At 35.2% G+C, this 23,444-nt stretch overlaps 1 protein-coding gene across 1 annotated transcript in view; it reads left to right on the top strand.

The window, feature by feature from the left end:
* The first annotated feature begins 360 nt into the window (after positions 1 to 360).
* The window catches only part of LOC107717191 (serine/threonine-protein kinase 32C-like), a 44,846-nt gene continuing 21,762 nt past the window's right edge, over positions 361 to 23,444 (top strand). Inside the window, exons 1-2 of the mRNA XM_016523873.1 lie at positions 361 to 411; positions 12,043 to 12,194. Coding sequence (XP_016379359.1) covers positions 12,076 to 12,194 — 119 coding nt within the window. The 5' untranslated portion in view covers positions 361 to 411; positions 12,043 to 12,075. The remainder of the gene's footprint in view (positions 412 to 12,042; positions 12,195 to 23,444) is intronic.

The following is a 23,444-nucleotide window of genomic DNA, read 5'->3' as shown; positions in this document are numbered from 1 at the left end:
AAAGGCTTTTATATTTGCCAAAAATACTTTTTTATTTTAAAAACAAACAAGCAAGCCCTGTCCAGATTTAAAAAGTAACGCAAAAGTAACGTAATGCATTACTTTCCATAAAAAGTAACTAAGTAACGTAATTAGTTACTTTTTTATGGAGTAACGCAACACTGTATATATATATTTCTGCATTGTTGTCATATGACTGCGTATGATTCCTTTGTGGAATATGATAGTTATTCGGGTTTATATTCACATGATGGCGGGTAAATGATGACAGAATTCACTTTTTTAGTGAAGTAACATTTCAATCTTCTTGCATTTCCTTTTATTAATCTACTCTTTCTCTTATTCTCTTTTGTAGTGAACTTCGATCACTTCCAGATTCTGCGGGCCATCGGGAAAGGGAGCTTCGGGAAGGTAAGGCGACCAGTTCTGTACTTACTGTACTTACTGTAAAAGAAGAGTTCCTCCAGAACGAGTGGAGCTTGTACAAATAAATGAATAAACGTATGATGAAAGATTGCGGTGTCACATGTAAGTACAGTAAGAGTACAGAGAGAGACTCTAATTACCCTGCGCTCCCGTTATCTGAAACTGAGATTTACCGCTTAAGTAGGCCTTAAGTAATTACAATTTAATTTCTCCATTAATCTGGACCATAGCAGTTAATTAATTTACGACTCATCCTGCTCGTGACACGAGAAAGACAGAATCTCTCCGACAGCGAGGAGATTCAAGGAGAGCAAACAGAGACTTCTGCTGCGAATATGAACACGTTTCATTACATGATTTTAAGGAGCTTTTTATTGACCATAAAGCATGTTGGAGCTGTTGGATCAGTATGTGATGTCCAGTGTGAAGCAGAATAAGCTTTAATAATCACTCGGTCTGTGACTCCTGGAGCTCTGTGGAGGAACTGTGTGGGCTCTTTAAACATCTTTACAAATGTTTCTGAAATAATCTGTGGCTTTGCTTAAAATGTACAGTCAAAAGAAACAATCTTGGTTAATTCTATAGTGCAGAGACACAACAAAAGCTGGCTTGTGATGAGCTTAGTAGGGGAAAAATAGGAAATATCATCTAATTTATATTTTTGTTTCAATGTTTTTTTTTGTTTTTGTTTTATTTTTGCATTTTAATTTAAAAAACAGTAAGTGAATTTGATTTAGTAAAAAAAAAAAATTGTTTAATTTAAATTATTTGTATTTTTTGCAGTGAAATGTAAAAAAACAATATAAGTGAATTTTATTTATTTAAAAAAAAAACTTATTTAAACATTTTTTTTAATTTAAATTTGTATTTTTTTGCAGTGAAATGTAAAAAACAATATAAGTGAATTTTATTTATTTAAAAAAAAAACTTATTTAAACATTTTTTTTAATTTAAATTTGTATTTTTTTGCAGTGAAATGTAAAAAACAATATAAGTGAATTGTATTTATTAAAAAAAAATTTTTTTTTTTAAAAATTAATAATTTAAATTATTTGTATTTTTTTGCAGTGAAATGTAAAAAACAATATAAGTGAATTTTATTTATTTAAAAAAAAAACTTATTTAAACATTTTTTTTAATTTAAATTTGTATTTTTTTGCAGTGAAATGTAAAAAACAATATAAGTGAATTTTATTTATTTAAAAAAAAAACTTATTTAAACATTTTTTTTAATTTAAATTTGTATTTTTTTGCAGTGAAATGTAAAAAACAATATAAGTGAATTTTATTTATTTAAAAAAAAAACTTATTTAAACATTTTTTTTAATTTAAATTTGTATTTTTTTGCAGTGAAATGTAAAAAACAATATAAGTGAATTTTATTTATTAAAAAAAATCTTTAAGATTTTGTTTATTTAAATCATTTTTATTTTTGAAGTGAAGTGAAATGTAAAACATAATAATATAAAAAAATCTCACTGAGAGACTATAATAGTTATACTATTATAGTTTTATTAATATTTTGAATCATTTAAAATTTTTAAAAAATGTACTTAGTTTTAGTCATTTTGTTGTGTTTTTGTCATTTTTATTATGTTTTGTTTGATTTTTTTTATATATATATATATATATATATTTTTTTTTAAATATTTTTTTATTTTATTTTTTTTTATTTCAAGTAACGAAAATGGTTTTCTTTAATGTTTTAGTTAATTATGAAAACCCTGGCCTGATGAATCTGATGAGGGATGTACAGCTGGGTTAGTTAATTGAGAAACTAGAGCAACACTAGTTTAGCATAATGAAATAATGTTATTAATGGAAGATATTATACACTCAGGAAAAAGTACAAAAGCAGTAACTGAGGAGGTCAGTCTTATTTACCCCTGAATGAGTGTTTTTTCACAGATGTTAGCACCTGAAGTGTGCATATCAGAGTGTTTTCAGTAACATCAGGCATGCTCATATGTGGTCAGACGGGACTGATGGTGATGAAGAGGTTAGGTTAGCAGTACACATAACAATATGAGAAATGGCTGGGTTTGGCAGACGCTTTACACACTTCAGCAGAGCAGAAGCGAGGACGAGCACCTGCTTTAGTTTACCTCTGTGCAGTTTAGCTGTCAGTATTTGTGCAGCAGGACTGAATATATTATATTACACGCTTGTAGCGACGCCGGGAAAAGCCTCGAAACATCATTAATCTGTGAGAGGCGGCAGGATCGCTCGCATGTGCTTTAAAACTGTAGTTTTCCAGATACGTTCTATGTCAGAGCGTGACACGTAATATGTTGTGCATTGAATTCAAGAGCGTTTTTATCCGATTAACTTCCCATTGCTTCTGTCATTATTAATGCCTGTTTGAACAGCTAGAACTTTATATTCCCAGCAAACTTTATATGCATGAAGGGTATGTGGCTAATTGCATTTTGTGCTATTTGAGGATTAATGGGACGCTTGGTTGCTTAGTAACTAGCAGTTAAATTTGAGCTAGACCAGAGGTGCCCAAAGTTTTTAATATGAAGGGCCGAAAACCAAACTTGATTGAGGACCGTGGACCAAAACTAAATGTTGCATTATATCCAACTGTATTATATTAAAACATTAAAAAAATAAAATAAAAAAAGAATTGTTTTTTAATCAAATGTTAAATAAAAATAATTAATTATTTTGATTATTTTTGTGTCATAAATTTTTATATAATATAGTTGGATATAATGCATCATTACTTTTGGCCCACGACCCTCAATTTCAACAAGTTTGATTTGTGGCCCTTCATATTAAAATGTTTTGGCTCTAGACTGTTATTTTAGTGTCATTGAGATACTATTATAGTTTTTAGTTAATATTTTTTATTTTTATATTTTCTGTTTTCAATTTAATTTTAGTTCAAGTTTTAGTTATTTTGTTACATGTTATACTTTTTTTTTTAAATATATTCCGTTTTCATTTTAATTTTAGTTGTAATTTTGTTGTCTTCTCTCATTTTTAGTAGTTTTAAAAAAAATATTTCAATAATTTTTTAATCAATTTCACATTGTTTTTTTACATGTCAATGCAAAAATAAAACAAAAAAAAATGTTAAAACAGAAATATGAATTAGAAATTAAAATATGCTTTAATGATACGTTTTTGGGTGAAATGTTTGATGCAACATCCTGGCCTTTTTTTTAACTCGACTATATTTTATAAATTACTTTAATGCTGGATTACAATGAACCCAAAATGGGTTGGAAATTAAAATTGCTTTAATGCATGCAGAATAATTACAGTAACAACACGAGCAACAGTAATATTCAAAAGGTGAAATTAATTTATTGATAAGAACACCCAGAGATGGATAAAAAATAACGTGTACATATGTATATGAGTGAGGAAAAAGTGCAGAAAAGACCGCAGTTTTACAGTTAAACGAAACATCGCTGAATAAATATTAAATAACTTACATTTAAGACCTAATTTGACCAGTTATTCCCTGTACGACTGCACATCTGACATGTATAGCGGAATGTGATTTTAATAGAAATGGAAAAGCAGGCATGAAAACTGGCGAAAAGTTTAGAAAGCATGTTGATTATGAGCTTTACTTCAGCCCAAAATGCCCTTCAAAACTTTCTGCGTGTCATCAGACAACTGGTCACTAATCAAACCTTTTTAGAAGCATCACAATTTATTAAGATATAATTGATGTTTTTAAGTAATATTTTGTTGTTTCTATTGTAGACAAATAAGAAAAAATAACACAGTTCAAAAATATGGGATTGGTAAGACTTTCTGCTTCACCAGGGCTGCATTTATTTGATCACAAATACAGTAAAAAATGTGAAATATTATTAGAATTCAAAACCGCTGTTTTCTATGTGAATATCTGTTAAACTGTAATGTATTTCTGTGATGCGCAGCTGTATTTTCAGCATCATTACTCCAGTCTTCAGTGTCACATGATCTTCAGAAATCATTCTGATATGCCGAATTGCAAGAAGCAATTAAATATATTGTATTATACATGCATAACTATTAAGATTCATTAAATGAATTCAATATTAGCCTACATTATAAAACTGACCATAGATCATTTCAACCATTCGACACATTTTAGCAACACTCTGAATTTTAAAATGTTTTGAAACCGAGGTTTGACGAAACAAGCTTCGGACCACTGATTCGAAACAAAAGATTCGTAAATGTTTTGAAGCTTCACGCATCTCAGAGTTTTGAAAGCATTGCCCTCATTTACATTCACGTGTTGTCATTTTAGATACGCCTGTATGTGATCATAAATGAAGCTCATATTAATTGTGTTCAGCGTTACAGCATGTTCGTTCGCTCGTTCTTCTGTGTTTATGAAACCATTAGTGATTAATTGAGTTCTTCGGTCACATGAGCTCGTCTGAATGAATCCTTCAGCCCACAAGGCTTTTCTGTAATTGTTTGGTTGTGGTGTGTGGGCCGTAGCGCTTCTCTCTCTCTCAGATGATTGTGTTTCTAGAGCAAATGAAGCCTTCGGTGTTCTTCTCTCAGTCTATGTCTCATTTGGTCTTCCTCTCTCTCTGCTCGTCTGTTTCCAGCTCTTTAATTATACATTTTCGGCCGGTTCCAGGTCTCTGTGTGTGCGTGTGGATGAGATGTTCAGATGTTCAGACGCTGGATGAATGATGTGTTTTGTTATTGGGGTTGTAAGTGTGCTTTAATTTCCTGCGCTGCGTCACTGAAGACTGAAGAGAAAACACATTTACACGAGAGGAAGTGATTTCTCTTTGTCACTGACAGACTCATCAGGGCTGTTTGGAAACACCGCGACTCACTGTGTGTGTGAGAGAGAGTATGTGTGTGTGAGTGAGAGTATGTGTGTGTGAGAGAGAGTGTGTGTGTGTGTGTGAGAGTGTGAGAGTGTGAATGTGTGTGTGTGTGTGTGTGTGTGTGACTGCATGTGTGTGAGTGAGAGTGCGTGTGAGAGTGTGCGTGCGTGCAGGTGCCTGTGAGTGTGTGCATGTGAGAGTGAGAGTGAGTGAGTGAGTGAGTGTGTGTGATCATTCAGAGAAAAATCACTTTGCTTGTTCCAGTCAGATGTGTTTAGTTCAGCTTTGATAGAATCGAATCCACTGCAGTCGATCTCACCGATGATTTTACGCCGTCACTTGGATTCAGATACACTCGTAAAAATAAAGGGGTTTCTACTGTGATGCCGTAGAAGAGCCGATTTGGGTTCCTCATAGAATAATTCTAAGTGTGAAGAACATTTTAACCCCTGTGTTGCTGAAAATCCTTCACCTAATTCAGTGTTTCCAGTCAAAAATGACCGGCCTGTTCATAAATCTCTCGATATGCTGTATTATCACCTAATCTTGAATTCAATCTTTTTATCAACTTGTTTTCTTTCAATCAGCACAGGTTTTGTTTCTTTTTGGAGCTGATTGATTGCAGGCCTCATTGACCTGAGTTTATGCACCTCAGTTTTTGAGTGAAAAAGCATTATGAAATGCATTTTATTTTTTTATTTACTTTTGAATTTTTCAGAATTTGATTTTTTCCGGTTAAATTTTTCTGGACTCTGTTTTAATGGATACAGTTTAACAACAGTATATTAAAAGTGTAACAAAACATATGTTTTGTTTCGTTTTAATTTTTATGGATTCCAATTTAATGGTTTAATTAAATTTGAATAATCAAAAAGCATGTCAAATAAATTTAACCCATAAAACCACTTCATTTATCTTTTTTTTTTTTCACAATAATATGATTATTTTGTTTTTCAGAAATTCTGTGTATTTTAATGTTTCTGGTAATTAAATTAAGGCATAAAACATCAACAATTTAATTATCATTTTAATTAAATAAAAATTAATCAAACCCTTTCATTTTTTTTGGCAAACAAAGTGCTGCAAAACAGAGGTTTATTGTTAAAATGAAAAAGAAAAAATTTATGATTATTAAAAATAAAGTTTCTATAATTTTTTTTATTATTGTTACATTGAGACAGACATTCTACTGTACAGCAGTAATATATTTCTGTCATAATTTCAAGTTAAACCAAACTTTTTTCTAATTTAAGTGTTCAGCCCTACTTTTGATTTATTCATCCAAAATTCAAATTCCATGTTATACAGTAAATTCCATTTTTATGATTAGATTCCACGATTTTGGCAATGTTCACATCAGTGAGGCCTACGATCAATCAGTTCCTAAAAGAAACACAAAACCTTATTGTTAAAATGAAAAAGAAAAAATTTATGATTATTAAAAATAAAGTTTCTATAATTTTTTTTATTATTGTTACATTGAGACAGACATTCTACTGTACAGCAGTAATATATTTCTGTCATAATTTCAAGTTAAACCAAACTTTTTTCTAATTTAAGTGTTCAGCCCTACTTTTGATTTATTCATCCAAAATTCAAATTCCATGTTATACAGTAAATTCCATTTTTATGATTAGATTCCACGATTTTGGCAATGTTCACATCAGTGAGGGCCTACGATCAATCAGTTCCTAAAAGAAACACAAAACCTGTGCCGATTTAAAGAAAACAAGCTGACAGAAAGATTAAAGCCAAGTTTTCGTGATAATATTGCATAACAAGAAATCTATAAACAATCATTTGTAGGCCGGTCATTTTTGAGTGTTTTTTTAATTAACCCTATGTGAGCGAAGTCAGTACGTTTTAGTCCGATGCAATAGAATTAAGTAGCATTTTTTCAGGAAATAGAAAATCCTCTCTGGGATTTGAAGAACCTTTAGTGCTTCTGGATGGTAAAGGTTCCTCTTGGAAGCACGGATGCCAGTAAAGCTGCGTTATTTTAAGAGCGTGAGACTGGAATAGTGGCCAGACGGACCGGCTCTCTGCTCTCAGATCTGTTTCTCTTCAGCTTGAAGCCGTCTTGCTCCACTCAGCAGTTCTGTGACCCAGAAAGCAAACGCTTTTGATTGGAGTCTCCTGTAGATTGAACAGCACACACTTGTGCATGGTGACAACAATGGATCGAGCAGCTAAATATATCAGAGTCGTGGGAATAGAAGAAGCTTTAAAAACGCGACCGACGCATTCTGTAACCTTACATAAAACCCTGCGCCTCATACCTGACACGCTTTATGAGCGCATAATGCTGCGTTACTGCCGACGCGACCTCACGGCAAACTGAGACGCTCAGTTAACAATCATAATGCATTCCGAAGAATCGTTATTTTATAAAACAGTCATAACTTCATACTTTTCAACTAAAATCATATTGTATCTGATCAGCAACTTCTCATTAATGAGGGAATGTGATTGTTTTTATTTTATTACTGCATTTTTTATTATTAAAAAAAGAGAAATTCTTTTAAATTTCAAATTACACATGAACTACACAAAAAAACCTATGATGCAAAATATCTATATATTTTCTTCAGTATTGATGAGAATTTTGATTTTAATAAATCATTGTCTAAAATTTATAACATCATATAATCTGAGAATTATCAGTGTTTACTCCATTGGAATGAATGGAATTTAATTAAATTCCTTTGAATTTTAAACTCATGATTGCTCAAAAACAGTCCAAATTTATGAAACCTACATCTTTATGTCTAACAAAAACCACAAATATTACTCTGAAAAGTTTTCAGATAAAATAAATTTTTACTTGCATGAACTTCCACTTTCAGCTCACTTTCAACGGTTCGTCAATAGACGTACATATTTGTTTATCAACAAAATTCAGTGTGTGAGATAAGGAGAAAAGGCTAAATATATTTTATAATTTTTTTTGACACTATTATGACTTTATAGATAATTTTACAAAACCGTTTTTGACACCTATTGGACTCCATACATATCCGGGTCAAAAATGACCCGAACACAAAACCTCTTTAATCTCTTAAAACATAATTGGGAAAAATTTGGGAAAAAATTATGTGTATTTTGAGGGTCTCAAAGCATTTGCAAAGTTTCATTCCCTTACTAAAAATGATGCATATTTTAGACATTTTCATGTATCTCTTGCGGGTTCAAGTCGTACCTGAATCACAGCCATCATGCACATGTTGCAGCTTCAGTTCTAGTAACGGTGCTGAGGAGATATTCAGCTGCTGATTAAATGTTGCTTTATAAGGACCGACACCGGCGTCTGAGAAAGAGAAGTCGCTTTTCCTCATTAGGATTCTGACAAAAAATGGTAACCATGGTAACCATAGTCTCCACCAAAGTACCATAGTAACTGCACTTACTGCTGTCATCCGAAACGAAAGGAAGCAGATCACATTTAATTGAATGATTTTGGCCGAGGCTGCGGTGATTCGTTTAATAAGGTGTCATTTCAGCTCAGCGTTTGTGCCGACTGAATATCATCTCGTCTTATGAAACGTAGCTTTTCAATCCATAAACGCTGACTTGAAGTGAGAGAGAGACAGAGAAGATGCTTTGTGCTTCTGTCTTTTCTCATCTCTTTCTCTGCAGATTTCATAACAAAGCATCACAACTCTTCTCTGAAGAGCAGCTTCATGTGCTTCATGCATTCGCAAGCATCACATTTGATCTTATTTGTCATAATAAAGTCAAATACAGCGTTTAATGGAGGAAGTTCGGTATTTCGCTGAATGGAAGTGAATTTATAATTGCTTCTTGAACAACATAATGACTAAGATGTTGAATTTTTGACATAAAATCTAATTTAAAGTTGTTAAAGTCTGGCATATAAGAGCCCTTTGTACCATTTAAACATCCTTCAAGTTTTGAATCTTAAAACGACCTCCTCAGTACAAAACGAGCTTTTATTTAACATTTATTAAATGCTATTATTTTGTTGAAATTGTGAACATTTACTGACAGAATGAGGGTTAACAATAATAGGTTTTGCGAATGTATTCAAGGAACATATTAAAATAATAATAAATCCATGTCACGAGCTCTTTAACAGCTCTATCTCTGGACTTGTACATGAGTCCAAATGCTGTTCATTTTGTGATGTCAATAATAACTTTCAAAATCTAAAATGCGTAATATTAATTACAATAATTCCAAATTATGTTAATGTTTTAATATAGCTTTTGTTAAAATGTTGATTTTTTTCATTTTAATTTTAGTTAGTTTTAGTAATTTTGTTGTTTGTCATTTTTATATTTTTTAATGTCTATAGTTTTTATCAAGTTTTTTTTTTTTTTTTTTTTAGTTATTTAAGTACTTATACTAATTGAAAATTTGAATTGTTGCCTTGGCAACTAGCTGAAATTAAATTAATTAATTTTTTTATATTTATTTTATTTCAGTTGATGTTCATTTCAAGTAGTTAAAATGCTTTTATAGTTTTAATTTTAGTTTATTTCATTTGAGTTATTTTAGTACTTCAACTTAAGCTAAATAAAAATGAGAAATTTTGCCTCAACTAGCTGAAATAAAATACGGTTTTTTGCCTTTTATTTTGTTTCTGAATAAAAAAAATAAGGTTTTAAATTTAGTTAACCTTTTAGTAATTTTGTTGTGTTTTTGTCATTTTTATTATTATTTTTAAAATATGTTTATATAGTTTTTCTAAATTTTAGTTTGTTAGTACATCAAGTTAACATAAATAAAAATGAGAAATGTTGCCTAGACAGCTAGCTGAAATAAAATACGTTTTATTTTAATAAGTGTTTTTACATTTTTTTAAATAAAATTTTGTAATTGTTATTTTAATTTTAGTTTTATTTTAAATGTCTATATAGTTGTCATTCTTTTTTCAGTTTTGCATCTTATTTCAGTTGATGCATATTTTAAGTATGCATTTTAAGTATGCAAATGTGTTTTTATGGTTTTAGTTTTCGTTGATGATAATAACGCTCCTCTGGTCAGCAGGATTTCACACGCTGTTTCTCATCAGGACGCTCCTCGCTCGTAAGAATCTGCTCAGGGATTCTCTAAACATGTAAACAGATGATGATAAGCGTGAAATGATCTGTGGAGTGGAAATGTTCTCCGGTGGGCCGGGTTTATACGGCTCTTTCCCTGGCGTGCCGCTTTATCTCACAGCTTCAGCGTGACTCAGTCAGAGCTCGGTTAGGCCTCGACGGCTCGATCCGCTCGCTCGACAGCCTTTGACCGAAGTGAGCAGGTGGGATGACAGCCAGCACTGTTATGATGTTTCCCAGAGCAGTGACTGAAATATCAGCTCAGAACAGCTGGAAGCGCTCTTTCAGCACAGCCCATGGCTGACCTTTACCACACCGTCTAATGTGTGTTCAAGCACAATCACAGGAGTTCATTATGAATATTTAACCACTGCAGGAGTTTAATGCTCTCGCTTGGAGGAGATAAATGTGAAGTTAATTAGATTGTCCTTAGAGTCTCTTAAAGAACTCCGTGTTGTGACAAAGAGACCAGATCTCATATATTTACAATGAGAGTTCAAGCAATAGTTCAGCCAAAAATTATAATATCCTCATCCTCAGTCAGAATGAGAGTCCAAACAGCTGATAAAAACATCACAATAATCCACAGCACTCCAGTCCATCAGTTAACATCTGGAGAAGACAAAAGCTGAAACTAATCCAGCATTAAGACCTTTTTAACTAAAATACGAGTCTATAATCCATAATAACGCTTCCTCCAGTGAAAAAGTGTTCTGGTGTGAATCAGGAGAGAAATCTGCACAGATCAAGCAGCTTTTAAACCGCTCTAAACGTAAATGCTTTTGTCTTCTCCAGATGTTAACTGATGGACTGGAGTGCTGTGGATTACTTGTGGATTATTGTGATGTTTTTATCAGCTGTTTGGACTCTCATTCTGACGGCACCCATTCACTGCAGAGCATCCATTGCTGAGACACTGATGCAGTGCTACATTTCTACAAACCTGATAAAGAAACAAACTCACCCTAATCTCAGATGACCTGAAGATGAGCACATTTTCACAGAATGTTGTAAAGACAGAAATAAGGTCTTGTTTTTCTGGTTTCTGCTGGTTAATGTGCTTATGTTTTTGTGGAACGGATGATTAGATCTCAGTCGGGGATGCTGCTATCAGTCTCATCTGGGAGGGTGATATTTGGGCTGTTTGTCTGAGTTATCGTTGCCCGCTGGCAGGTTTGTATTGGAGGTGTCTGCTGAATCAAAGCGGATGCAGTTAGGGAAGGTTTTAGAGTGTTTTCCGTCTGGATCTGTGGGGTGAAACGCTGCCGTTCTCTTATGAGCTCAAAGGCTTTTCTAAAGATCAGGAAAACAACATTTATACTGGACGCTTAGAAGGCCATTTCAACTAGATTATTTTGCTTGCTTGTTTCATTTAGACGGCTAAATGACTTGATTGTTGCCTCTGGACTCTCACAGCAGCCGTCTGACAGAATCAGAGCGTTTTCTAGATGCTCTTGCTGGAGCATCAAATAACTATATATTGACATATGCATTTGCAGTGGTATAAGATATTAGCAAGTCCATGTGACCCGTCTGCTGCCCGAGTCCTGACTGTGTTTTGACCTTTATCTCTGTCTCACATCACACACACTCTTGATTATCATTTAATGAGCTTTTAATGCAGATTCTGTGCTCGTGAAGCGCCTCTGACCCGTGACATTTTGTGCCGGTCGAAGCGAGCATGTTATTAATAGGACGTGGGTCTGTGATGATGCATATGTTCTCGTTAGCGTGTTCATCTGTGTGTGTTTCAGGTGTGCATCGTGCAGAAGCGGGACACGGAGAAGATGTACGCCATGAAGTACATGAACAAGCAGCAGTGCATCGAGCGGGACGAGGTCCGGAACGTCTTTAGAGAGCTTGAGATCCTTCAGGAGATCGAACATGTGTTTTTAGTAAACCTCTGGTGACTATCCTGTGCTTCCTCCGATTCTCTCGTGTCTTCTGCATGTGCATGATGATGATGGGTTTTGTTTTTCATGCAGTTCTTTACATTATTTCTTTTATCTTCATTTTTACATATGTGCAACTTCAAGGAATAGTTCACCCAAAAATGCTGAAAATGTGCTTATCTGAGATCAGGATGAGGTTGTTTCTGCATCAGGTTTGTAGAAATGTAGCACTGAGACACTGATGCAATGCTACATTTCTACAAACCTGACGAAGAAACAAACTCATCATTTTCAGCACGTTCATTGTGTGGTGAACTATTGCCTTAAGTAGGATCAATGCAGTTACTGAGAAACACCGAAAACTGACATCTGTTCTGTTTGCATTAGTGACCTCAGGGGAAAAAATGAATGAAAAACACACAACACGACGCCTGTAAACACTGTTAAACTCTCTTAATCGCTTTAATGTGGCAGCTCGACCTGAAACGAGATCATTCCAGTAATCTCACATATTGTCAGACGTCACAGGAACTGAGATTTGTGTAATCGAAGGACAGAAAGCCTGTATGAGTAATAATGTTCCTCTTTATATGGTCAGGTCATCTTTAAGGCTGTTTCCATAAACACTTCATCACTTCCTGTCCTTCCCGTGTGCATCCTGTACATGTGATCAGGCGTGTGGCGTGTGTGAGGTTAATGCTTTATGATAACGTGTGTGTTCTCAGTAGTACAGACCTCATTTTTGAGTGTTATATGAAGACGTGGAGAATGATCTGATTTTTATCGATTAAACTTGATCTCTCGTCTCAGTCACCTCCGTTTCCGACCAAACCGTCTATATGTTCACACATCAGAAAAGCACTCGTTTGGTGTGCGTTTCATTTAGGGGTGTGTTTTTATATGTTGTTATAGATTGTTACAATAACAGAGCGGCTTGTAAAATATTGATTTGAAATTTGACGCATTCTCTGCAAATGGTTTACAGGGAAAAAAAAAAAAAACACTGTAAAAAGTTTAGGATTTATGTAGCTGAAATGCATATAAAATGTCCATTTATTTGGATTACACAGTTTTAACAAACTTCATGCGATTCATATTTGTCAGTCTCTCATAAATGAAACGGGTCAGATTTCTGTAATAGTACTAAAAAACTGAACGTGTTTTAAATACACAATAACCAGGTTTATATATTTATCATCAATAAATACAATTTGTTCCAATCTCATATGCTTTAACTAACTGAATATTGCTAATAGTGAATATTTAACAATCTTCATAATTGTAACGGATTTATGCCGACTGTAAATAATCATTTTCAAAATGCATTTATTCAAATCGCTTAAAATGAAATGGATGCAAATAGTTGATGATAAACTGTTTATGTATGACTGACCAATATGCATCACCTTAACTTTATTAGTTTATGTTTTTATCTAAATGGATAGACATTGTCTTCTTATTTTCAACTTTAAGAAAAAGGTAAAAGTTAAATATATTTTGTATTCAACAAATACTACTGAAGAATTTTCTCTTCTTTTTTCTTAAGATTAAACTTAAGAAATATTGAAATGAATGTACTTAAAAATCATCACAAATAACGTAAAGTTCGGATAGCCTCCAACTATTTATATTTTTATTATTACTTATTTATTTTATAAACCATATCCATGGTGTGACAAAAATGCAATATTAAGTCTGTTAACTGTATTTGCAGTACATTCAATAATATCCATCATTATTTGTTTCTGTCCTTATTTATTAATTTATTAACTCTATTTTAAGGCTTTAACCTCAGCAAAAACATTCACAGGTGTTTCTGTCTGTAACTGTAGTTCCTGTAACTCAAACAGTAGAGTGTGGCATTGGCAATGCATGAACTGATAAAGCATAAAAAACTTTGAATTCGTTGTTAGTCACTTCGGATAAAAGCATCTGCCAAATGCATGAATGTAAATTCAGTAAAAAATCATTCTGATAACGATTTCAGGCAGTGTTGGGGAAAGTTACTTTTAAAAGTAATGCGTTACAATGTTGCGTTACTCCATAAAAAAGTAACTAATTACGTTACTTAGTTACTTTTTTACGGAAAGTAATGTTACGTTACTCTTGCGTTACTTTCGCGTTACTTTTTAAATATGAGCAGGGCTTGATTGTTTTTAATATAAGAAGTTCTGTTTATAGCTAATATAAAAGCCCTTTCACACCTAAAAGTGTAATGAATAAACCTCAGGCTGAAGCAAAAGTAAATTCACGTCTGTACAGTAGAACGCAGGAGAAGAAACACTCTTCAGCAATAAAAAAAACAATGAAGCACAATTGTTAGTTTATCTAAAGTCATTTTTGCTTATTAGTATGGTTGAACTGGATCATCAAAGGTCAGCAGCAAAGACATTAGTTAATAAAATGGGATTCGATACATTTGTGTTATTTAACATATTTAATTATTGCAGGTTTGCATCATATTCTGAGTTTGCATTTCACTGTTTTAATTCATTTTGATGAATACTAAATCTGTTTTTTGTGAGTGGGATGAATTAATGCACATTCACATTTAGTCTAGAACTACAGTAACATCATGTTCACACAGCGCACACAACGCCTCTGTACTCCTGATTTCTGTCACCATGGCAACACCAGAGCTGTCAGTCAATAAATGGGAAACAAAGTAACTGGCGTTACTTATTTGAAAAAGTAACTCCGATATTTTCTTGTAAATTTAAAAGTAATGCGTTACCCCCAACACTGATTTCAGGGGCGTCCAGTTCGTCTGAGCATCAGAATGCTTTAGATAATCGTTGATTTCACATCAAAGCCGCATGCACCTGCAGGAGAAAAACCTCTCTGAATTGCTCCTGATCATCCGTCTTCAAAAGGCGAGCAGAACGAGAAACACGGAGAATGAGCGTGCAGCTCCACACAATGCGTCTCGTTGTCTCTCCCACGCTGCTCCAGCATGACAGCTCTCTTCCAGTCTCCATCTGTTAAACTATGCTCTCTCTTTCTGTTCGTGATGGAGCCGCTTCATCAGGCCAGCATATGCACAAAACATCACGGCGTTTATAACTAATACCTGTCGTTTAGTGCTCAAGCGGCCCATATGTGTGGAAACATCGGAGTCCACCTGTCTGGATCCACAGCTGCGTGCGGAGAAATAAACTTCATCAGAGAGAGAAATCAGACGGCAGGCTGTCAAAGCCAAGCATCTGCCTGCTTCTTGTTCCTAATCACTGCCAACCACAGAATATGGAAGTCTGTCTCCATCGCTGAATAAAGAATAAAAAGGAGAAATAAAAGGACTTTATATCCACAATTCTGACATTTTTCTCAGATTGCATGATATAAACTCTCAATTCTGAGAAAAAAGTCTTTATATCTCGCAATTCTGACTCTATAACATGCAGTTGCGACTCTATATCGCACAATTCTGACTTCTTTTTTCACAAGTGCAAGTTTATATCATGCAGTTCTGAGAAAAAACAGTCAGAGCTGCAAGATGCAAACTCACAACTGCAATAAAAGTCAGAACTGAGATAAAAAGTCGCAATTCGCTTTTTTTTTTTTTTAATTTAGAGGCGAAAAATGGGCTTCCATAAGAGAGAGAGAGCAACAGAACGAGAGAGAATTTTAGAATTTTTACACTCCTTTAATACTTTTTTTTTTTTGGGACATGTTTATTGGGTGTGAATATGGTAAATGTACAATGCACTTTTCTGAGAAAAAATAAAAATACAAACAACAATTCTAATTTTTTAAAATGTAACTACATTTACACATCTTCCTTCAAACTACGGAATAAACAAACAAAAACAAACTTAAAAAAAAAACCTTTACAAAAGAATTATTAAATGTTCTTCATCAACTGCAGACAAGATATTTCCAGTACCCCAAATTTCATCAAAAACCATTAAATTATTTGTCATTGTGTAAAAAGCAAACTCTGCTCTAATTCTTGCAGTTATTAGAGCTTTAAATGTCAATTCAGGATCCGCTGAACATTCACCTTTTATTTTCCTTTTTCTTGTCGACCACTTTGCTTCACCTTCTGTAAAGTTCATCCAAGAAATCATCATCTTTGCACCAAATATAAAATTGACTGTGGTAAACACTTCTCCTAAATTCCTGATCCAATCCTCCAAGATCTGAAATAACTTTCTTAAAAAGATTTATCTATTGATTCCTCGATATTACAAAAAACACACATGCCTTTACCACACTGGGATCAGAGAGAGAGAGAGAGAGATTTCTGTCAGTCGTGTTAGTCTGGTTGTGTGTCTGTAGAGCTAGCGTTGTCTCTTCTCTGTGGTTCGCTCTGATATGCAACGTCTCCACAAAACACAAGACGTTTCCTGGATTCCCTCCATCCTCTCTGTTTGAGGACAGTCTCTGATTCATTCTGTGATGGACGCTCGGGGGGGTTGCTGTTCGTAGTGTGATCTGAGTAATGTTTCTCTGACAGAAGTGGTTATGCTTCTGAGAAATTGAATTTTGTTGTGTCCTCTATAGCACAAACTAGATTTGCTGTAGCTTCCTGGAAGTGCCCAGCGTCAGGACTATCTGTCTGTGTGTGTGTGTGTGAGAGAGTGTGTGTGTCAGAGTGTGTGTGTACCTACTTAACCATATTTTGGGGAGAAATTTGTGCCCAAAAGTGAGCTAAACCTGACAAAATCTCCAAAAACCTGCCTTTGGGGACGTCCTCATTTGTAAAACTGGTATAAAAATAAAGTAAAAGTTGTTTTTTTTTAATTGTAAAAATGCAGAAAGTTTCCTGTAAGGGGTAGGTTTAGGGGTAGGGTTGGTGTAGGGCAATAGAATATACAGTTTGTACAGTATAAAAACCATTACGCCTATGGAGAGTCCCCATTTAGATAGCCGAGTGTGTGTGTGAGTGAGTATGTGTGTGCGTGTGTGTGTGCGCGTGTGTGTGTGTGTGTGTGTGTGTGCGTGAGTGTGTGTGTGTGTGTGTGTGTGTGATGGTTTGGTGTTCTTGAAGGACAGTAACACTTTGTTGAACACTGAAGTATGTGAAGTAGAGAAGGGACAGTTTGACATTGACAGATCCATCTCAACACACAGTGTGTTTATATATTATTTTTTTGAAGCAGAGAGGATTTTCTCTTTCTCTCAGAAGCAGCTTTCAAGTGTCTCTCCTGAACACACACTGAGCTTTGAAGAGTCTCTGTAAGTCAGAGGAGCTTGTGCTGTAGGCTGGGAAATAAAGAGGGCTTCCTCCTCCTCACAGGAAGCACAGAGTCTCTTTAAGCCTTTAAAATGTCACATCTGCAGAAAGCTGTAATTACTGTATCCATTCACCCGCTCTGAGTCATGAAGCAGCAGGAGAACGGCTCTGTTACATGAACACACACACACCGTCTGTAAAACACACCGAACACCTCCATCACAGCGACGGAGGTCAGACCTCAGTGAACACATTAACAATCATCTGAATAACGAATCACACACCAGATCTCAAGTCATCTCTCATCAAATCCTCAAATGATCTGAGCTGCAATTTCAATTTCTATTCAAACTACTTTATTGGAATGATTGTGTTTACCAATGTTATTTTTGTGTCATTAAGATACTATTATATATTTTTTCTTTTCATTAATATTTTGAATTTAGTTTATTGTTTTAGTAATTTTGTTGTGTTTTTGTTACTTTTATTAGTTTAAAAATGTCTACATAGTTTTTATAAATGTTTGTTTCAGTTTTAGATATTTTAATACATAAATAAAAATGAAAAATGTTGTGTTGGCTACTAAATGAAATAAAATGAGCAATTGTTTTACATTTTATTTATATATTTATTTAATCAAATATTTAATAAAATAAATACAAAATATTTATATATTTTTAATTATTAATATTTTAAATGGAGTTAAAGTTTTAGGAATTTGTTTTTTCAATGTATGCTTCAGACACTGGTCACGACGAGGCGTTCCACATAGCGACCCCTAGCAGTGTCTCGTTCCCTACTCAGGGAACCATGGTTACATACGTAACCTGAGACTTTTTGTCACTTTTATTAGTTTTTTTAAAATGTCTATATATGATTTGTTTCTTTTTTTATTTTAGTTTTAGTTATTTTAGTACATCAAGTTAAATGAAAATGAGAAATGTTGGCAACTAGCTGCAATAAAATAAATGAGTTTTCCATATTTTATTTCAGTTGATATTTATTTTAAGTAATGAAAGAAAGAAATAGAAGTATACAGTATAGCAATAGCAAATAACAATAAAAATAGTATTAAAATAAGGTGATAAGTAATGAATAAAAAATGTAAAGTAAAAGATTAAACAAAATAAATATGTATAAAATACACATTCATTAAGACAAACAAATACTGTAATATGTGTAGGCTACATGGGATTGCAATTAATGAGTAACTTTCTTCCCTCAGCAACAACTGCATTTGATCCATCTTTAATTCTCCTCTGGAAATATTAGTGAAACATCTGAAATGAAACTGAAACTCCAATGAAACAGAACTGAGAACTCAAGTCTCCTGAGCTCTGAAGGAGCAACATTTGAGCAATTAATAATGAGAATTAATTCTATTCTCCTTATAGATGGAAGATGTTCAGTGATGATCTTCAACAGCAGCATGAGGCTCATATCATGTGCTGTATCTGTTGAACTGGTATCATTTCTGCTCTAAATGTGTTTGTCTACACGCTAAAGTAACAGAGTGAGACAGTAGTGAGCGTTTAAGCATGGTAAAAACACCGTAAAAGCTGACGGTTCACCCAAAAATGATCATTCTCTCATCATTTACTCTCCTTCATGTCATCTTCCTTCTGTGGGACATATTCAAAATATCTGCTTTTGCGTTACATTTTTGGGTGAATGACTCCTTCCTTGTCTTCCCTTCGAGTTCATGTTCAAGCTCATGTTTTCTCCTTGATCTCTTCATGTGGAGACACTTGATCCCATCTCCGCTCTGCTGGAACTTTCCTTAACTGCTCAGCTCAGGAAACTTGTGAAGTTCATTCGGGACGTTCCTTGTGAAGGCACCTTGTGAAATAAGGCCAGCAGTGAGGCGTTGTGCTGCGGGACATTCAGGAGAAATACTCTGAGGAGTCACTCATGGATTGCAGACAATCGCTCCGTTCTATCTGGGACACTGTGAATTTTTTGAGGAAATTATGTACTCCCTCTGTTTTCCTCTTTATGTGTTCCTCTCTCTCTCTCTACATCCCTCGTCTCATTTGTCATCATGGCCCTAACGTCCCAGGGGCGACTCCCATAGCAATATGGTAGAGTTGGTACTTAGTGCTCGCCATGGTTTCTGGCATGCACTCCCCTCAGCATGGTGGCGTGGGTATACCGTTCCCCATAGCGACCCCTAAAGGACGCAGTTCGAAGTTCCCATGAAAGGGAACGTCTCAGGTTACGTATGTAACCATGGTTCCCTGAGTAGGGAACGAGACACTGTGTCCTCTAGGTTTCTTGCCATGCTTCGGACGCAAGCTTCAGACGAAGAAGTGGATGATGTGTTCTCCCGGCGCCTATTTATACTAATAGTCGCACTGGTAGTGACGTCATGGCTGTCGCCGGCCAACGTGTTGTTGGTGTTTTTTCAATGTATGCTTCAGACACTGGTCACGACGAGGCGTTCCACATAGCGACCCCTAGCAGTGTCTCGTTCCCTACTCAGGGAACCATGGTTACATACGTAACCTGAGACTTTTTGTCACTTTTATTAGTTTTTTAAAAATGTCTATATATGATTTGTTTCTTTTTTTATTTTAGTTTTAGTTATTTTAGTACATCAAGTTAAATGAAAATGAGAAATGTTGGCAACTAGCTGCAATAAAATAAATGAGTTTTCCATATTTTATTTCAGTTGATATTTATTTTAAGTAATGAAAGAAAGAAATAGAAGTATACAGTATAGCAATAGCAAATAACAATAAAAATAGTATTAAAATAAGGTGATAAGTAATGAATAAAAAATGTAAAGTAAAAGATTAAACAAAATAAATATGTATAAAATACACATTCATTAAGACAAACAAATACTGTAATATGTGTAGGCTACATGGGATTGCAATTAATGAGTAACTTTCTTCCCTCAGCAACAACTGCATTTGATCCATCTTTAATTCTCCTCTGGAAATATTAGTGAAACATCTGAAATGAAACTGAAACTCCAATGAAACAGAACTGAGAACTCAAGTCTCCTGAGCTCTGAAGGAGCAACATTTGAGCAATTAATAATGAGAATTAATTCTATTCTCCTTATAGATGGAAGATGTTCAGTGATGATCTTCAACAGCAGCATGAGGCTCATATCATGTGCTGTATCTGTTGAACTGGTATCATTTCTGCTCTAAATGTGTTTGTCTACACGCTAAAGTAACAGAGTGAGACAGTAGTGAGCGTTTAAGCATGGTAAAAACACCGTAAAAGCTGACGGTTCACCCAAAAATGATCATTCTCTCATCATTTACTCTCCTTCATGTCATCTTCCTTCTGTGGGACATATTCAAAATATCTGCTTTTGCGTTACATTTTTGGGTGAATGACTCCTTCCTTGTCTTCCCTTCGAGTTCATGTTCAAGCTCATGTTTTCTCCTTGATCTCTTCATGTGGAGACACTTGATCCCATCTCCGCTCTGCTGGAACTTTCCTTAACTGCTCAGCTCAGGAAACTTGTGAAGTTCATTCGGGACGTTCCTTGTGAAGGCACCTTGTGAAATAAGGCCAGCAGTGAGGCGTTGTGCTGCGGGACATTCAGGAGAAATACTCTGAGGAGTCACTCATGGATTGCAGACAATCGCTCCGTTCTATCTGGGACACTGTGAATTTTTTGAGGAAATGATGTACTCCCTCTGTTTTCCTCTTTATGTGTTCCTCTCTCTCTCTCTGCATCCCTCGTCTCATTTGTCATCATGGCCTGATTATTTCAGCCTCTCGGACTCTTTCCAGTCTGCTAACCTTCCTCCTCGCGCTCCTGCTGTGGTGTGGGAGCGAATAAAGGCTGTCGCTCCCCTCGGTCCAGCTCAGAACGCCTCCTGTTCTCTTACTAACATGCTGCCGTTTTTAACCCACTTCTCAACTAGTGTCCTGTAGAGTTAAACAGCTCTAAACACATATGTGGCTGGATCTTGATGTGAGAGACAACAGCAGATGCACTTTTTCACTGGAGGAAGAGTTATTATGGATTATGGACTCAATGTATTTTAGTTAAAAACGTCTTAATGCTGGATTAGTTTCATCTTTTGTCTTCTCCAGATGTTACCTGATGGACTGGAGTGCTGTGGATTACTTGTGGTCTTAATGATGGACTTGTTTCTCACAAACACACAGTTTTTGGCTTCAGAAGACGTTAATTGATGGGGGAAAAAACGGAAAAGCCAGACTGGATTTGACCATTTGTATTCCAAAATATAATGTTTCTGCTGTTCACAAAACTGATTTGAGTCTGATTTGCTGATTGCTAAAAAAAAAGAGTTTTGTCTAATCAGAGCCCAAAGAAAACTCTGTAAAAATAGAGCACAGTGTACTGTGTTAATATGAAGGAATTTTCCGTTCTGATTTTTCACAGGTGTTTTACTCATATTTTGAAGCATTGCGTTTTGTTTTAGGAAAGTTAAAGTAAATGTCCGTAAACGTTAATATAAAAAACAGATCATGTCCTGGCAGAAAATTAGCAGTACCTTCTCTGATTTTATTTTCTTACAGTATAAAAACACGCTCTTTTGCGTGTTTGCTTCAGTTCCAGCAGGTTCTTGAGCTCAAATTTTAAATAAAAAATAAAATGTTATTTGTCTAAATTCACACAAAAATGATCATTCTGCAATCATTTATTCCCCTCATGTCTGGGGTTTTTATCCCAGTTTTGTTCCCAGCATTCTTCAAAATATCTTCTTTTCCAGAAGTCAGTCGCTCGTACAGGTTTTGACTCACATGAGGGTGAATAAATGGTGATTTCTGTGTGAAATGCTCTCTTTAATCAGAGTGATCTGCGGTTCTGACACATTAAAGATCTTCATCATACGGCTCCGGCGGCTCCTGACATCCTCACGCTGACCTGTGATCTTTAATATGAGCCGTCTGACTGAATGTGATGCTGTCTTTGTCAGACTGAATGAAGAGCGGCGAGCTCTATAATAGATGTGGTGATGATGGGCTCTCAGACCTGCAGCCTCTTTCAGATGGGAAATGAGCTCTGAAGTGCTCTGATAGGAGACACACACACACACACACACACACACACACACACACACACACACACACACACTCACACACACACACACACACACACACACACACTCACACACACACACACACACACACACTCACACTCACACACACACACACACTCACACACACACTCTCTCTCACACACATACAGACACAGACACACACTCACACACACTCTCTCTCACACACACACACACGCACTCGCACACACTCTCACACACACTCTCTCACACACACACTCACACACCGCTCAGAGTTCTCACAGCATCTCATGAGTTTATAATGAGAACAAGGGACTCAGTGTGAAATGGAAACTTCATTCTTGTGATCAGCAGCTGAGCTGAATGACTCGTGATGCTTCACCAGTGTTATTTTAGTAGCACTGATATACTATTATCAGGGGCGGACTTACCCATTAGGCAAAGGTAGGCGACCGCCTTGGGCCCCCAAAAGCCAAGGGCCCCCTAAAATGCTTTTCATATAGGATATGCGCATTAAGTGCGGACACGCGAACGTTTGCTGTTTACGGTGTTTATTACCACGACAACCGTCCGAGTCTGTGGCGCCTGCAGGTGTAGGGCTGTACGCACTGTGAGTCATGAGCGCTCAGACTGACCTCAGATTTGCCCCGCAAACATTTCAGCAGTTAAGTTTATATAAATATATATATATATATATATATATATATATAAAACAGTTCTTTCTGGTCCTCGAATCTGATTGGCTGATAAGAGTGCGATATTAGAGTGATAACAGGGCTGCGTTCAGCCCCGACAAAACGGTGCAAAACGTTTTTTAAACTATGATGTGTTGAACACTCTGTTCTGATGACACAAGAGTTGCAACTATGGCAGCTGAGAAGGCCATTCTTTGTGTTCTTTTTGAAGAAGAAAAGGTTTCATCAGAGCCTGCCCTTACCCTCCAGAATAAAAGAGAACATCCCAATCCAGTGAAGGGATTTGTGGAAACTGTGGTTCCTAATTATTGTGATCCAACATTTGCCTCGCATTTCAGGATGAAAAGACAAACATTTCAGGTGAAGGATAATCCACTT

Source organism: Sinocyclocheilus rhinocerous, unplaced genomic scaffold (genome assembly GCF_001515625.1).
Source record: "Sinocyclocheilus rhinocerous isolate Xijiao unplaced genomic scaffold, SAMN03320098_v1.1 scaffold363, whole genome shotgun sequence".
NCBI lineage: Eukaryota > Metazoa > Chordata > Actinopteri > Cypriniformes > Cyprinidae > Sinocyclocheilus > Sinocyclocheilus rhinocerous.
The sequence above is the reverse complement of the archived record's forward strand: the minus strand, read 5'-3'. Positions and strand labels throughout refer to the sequence as shown.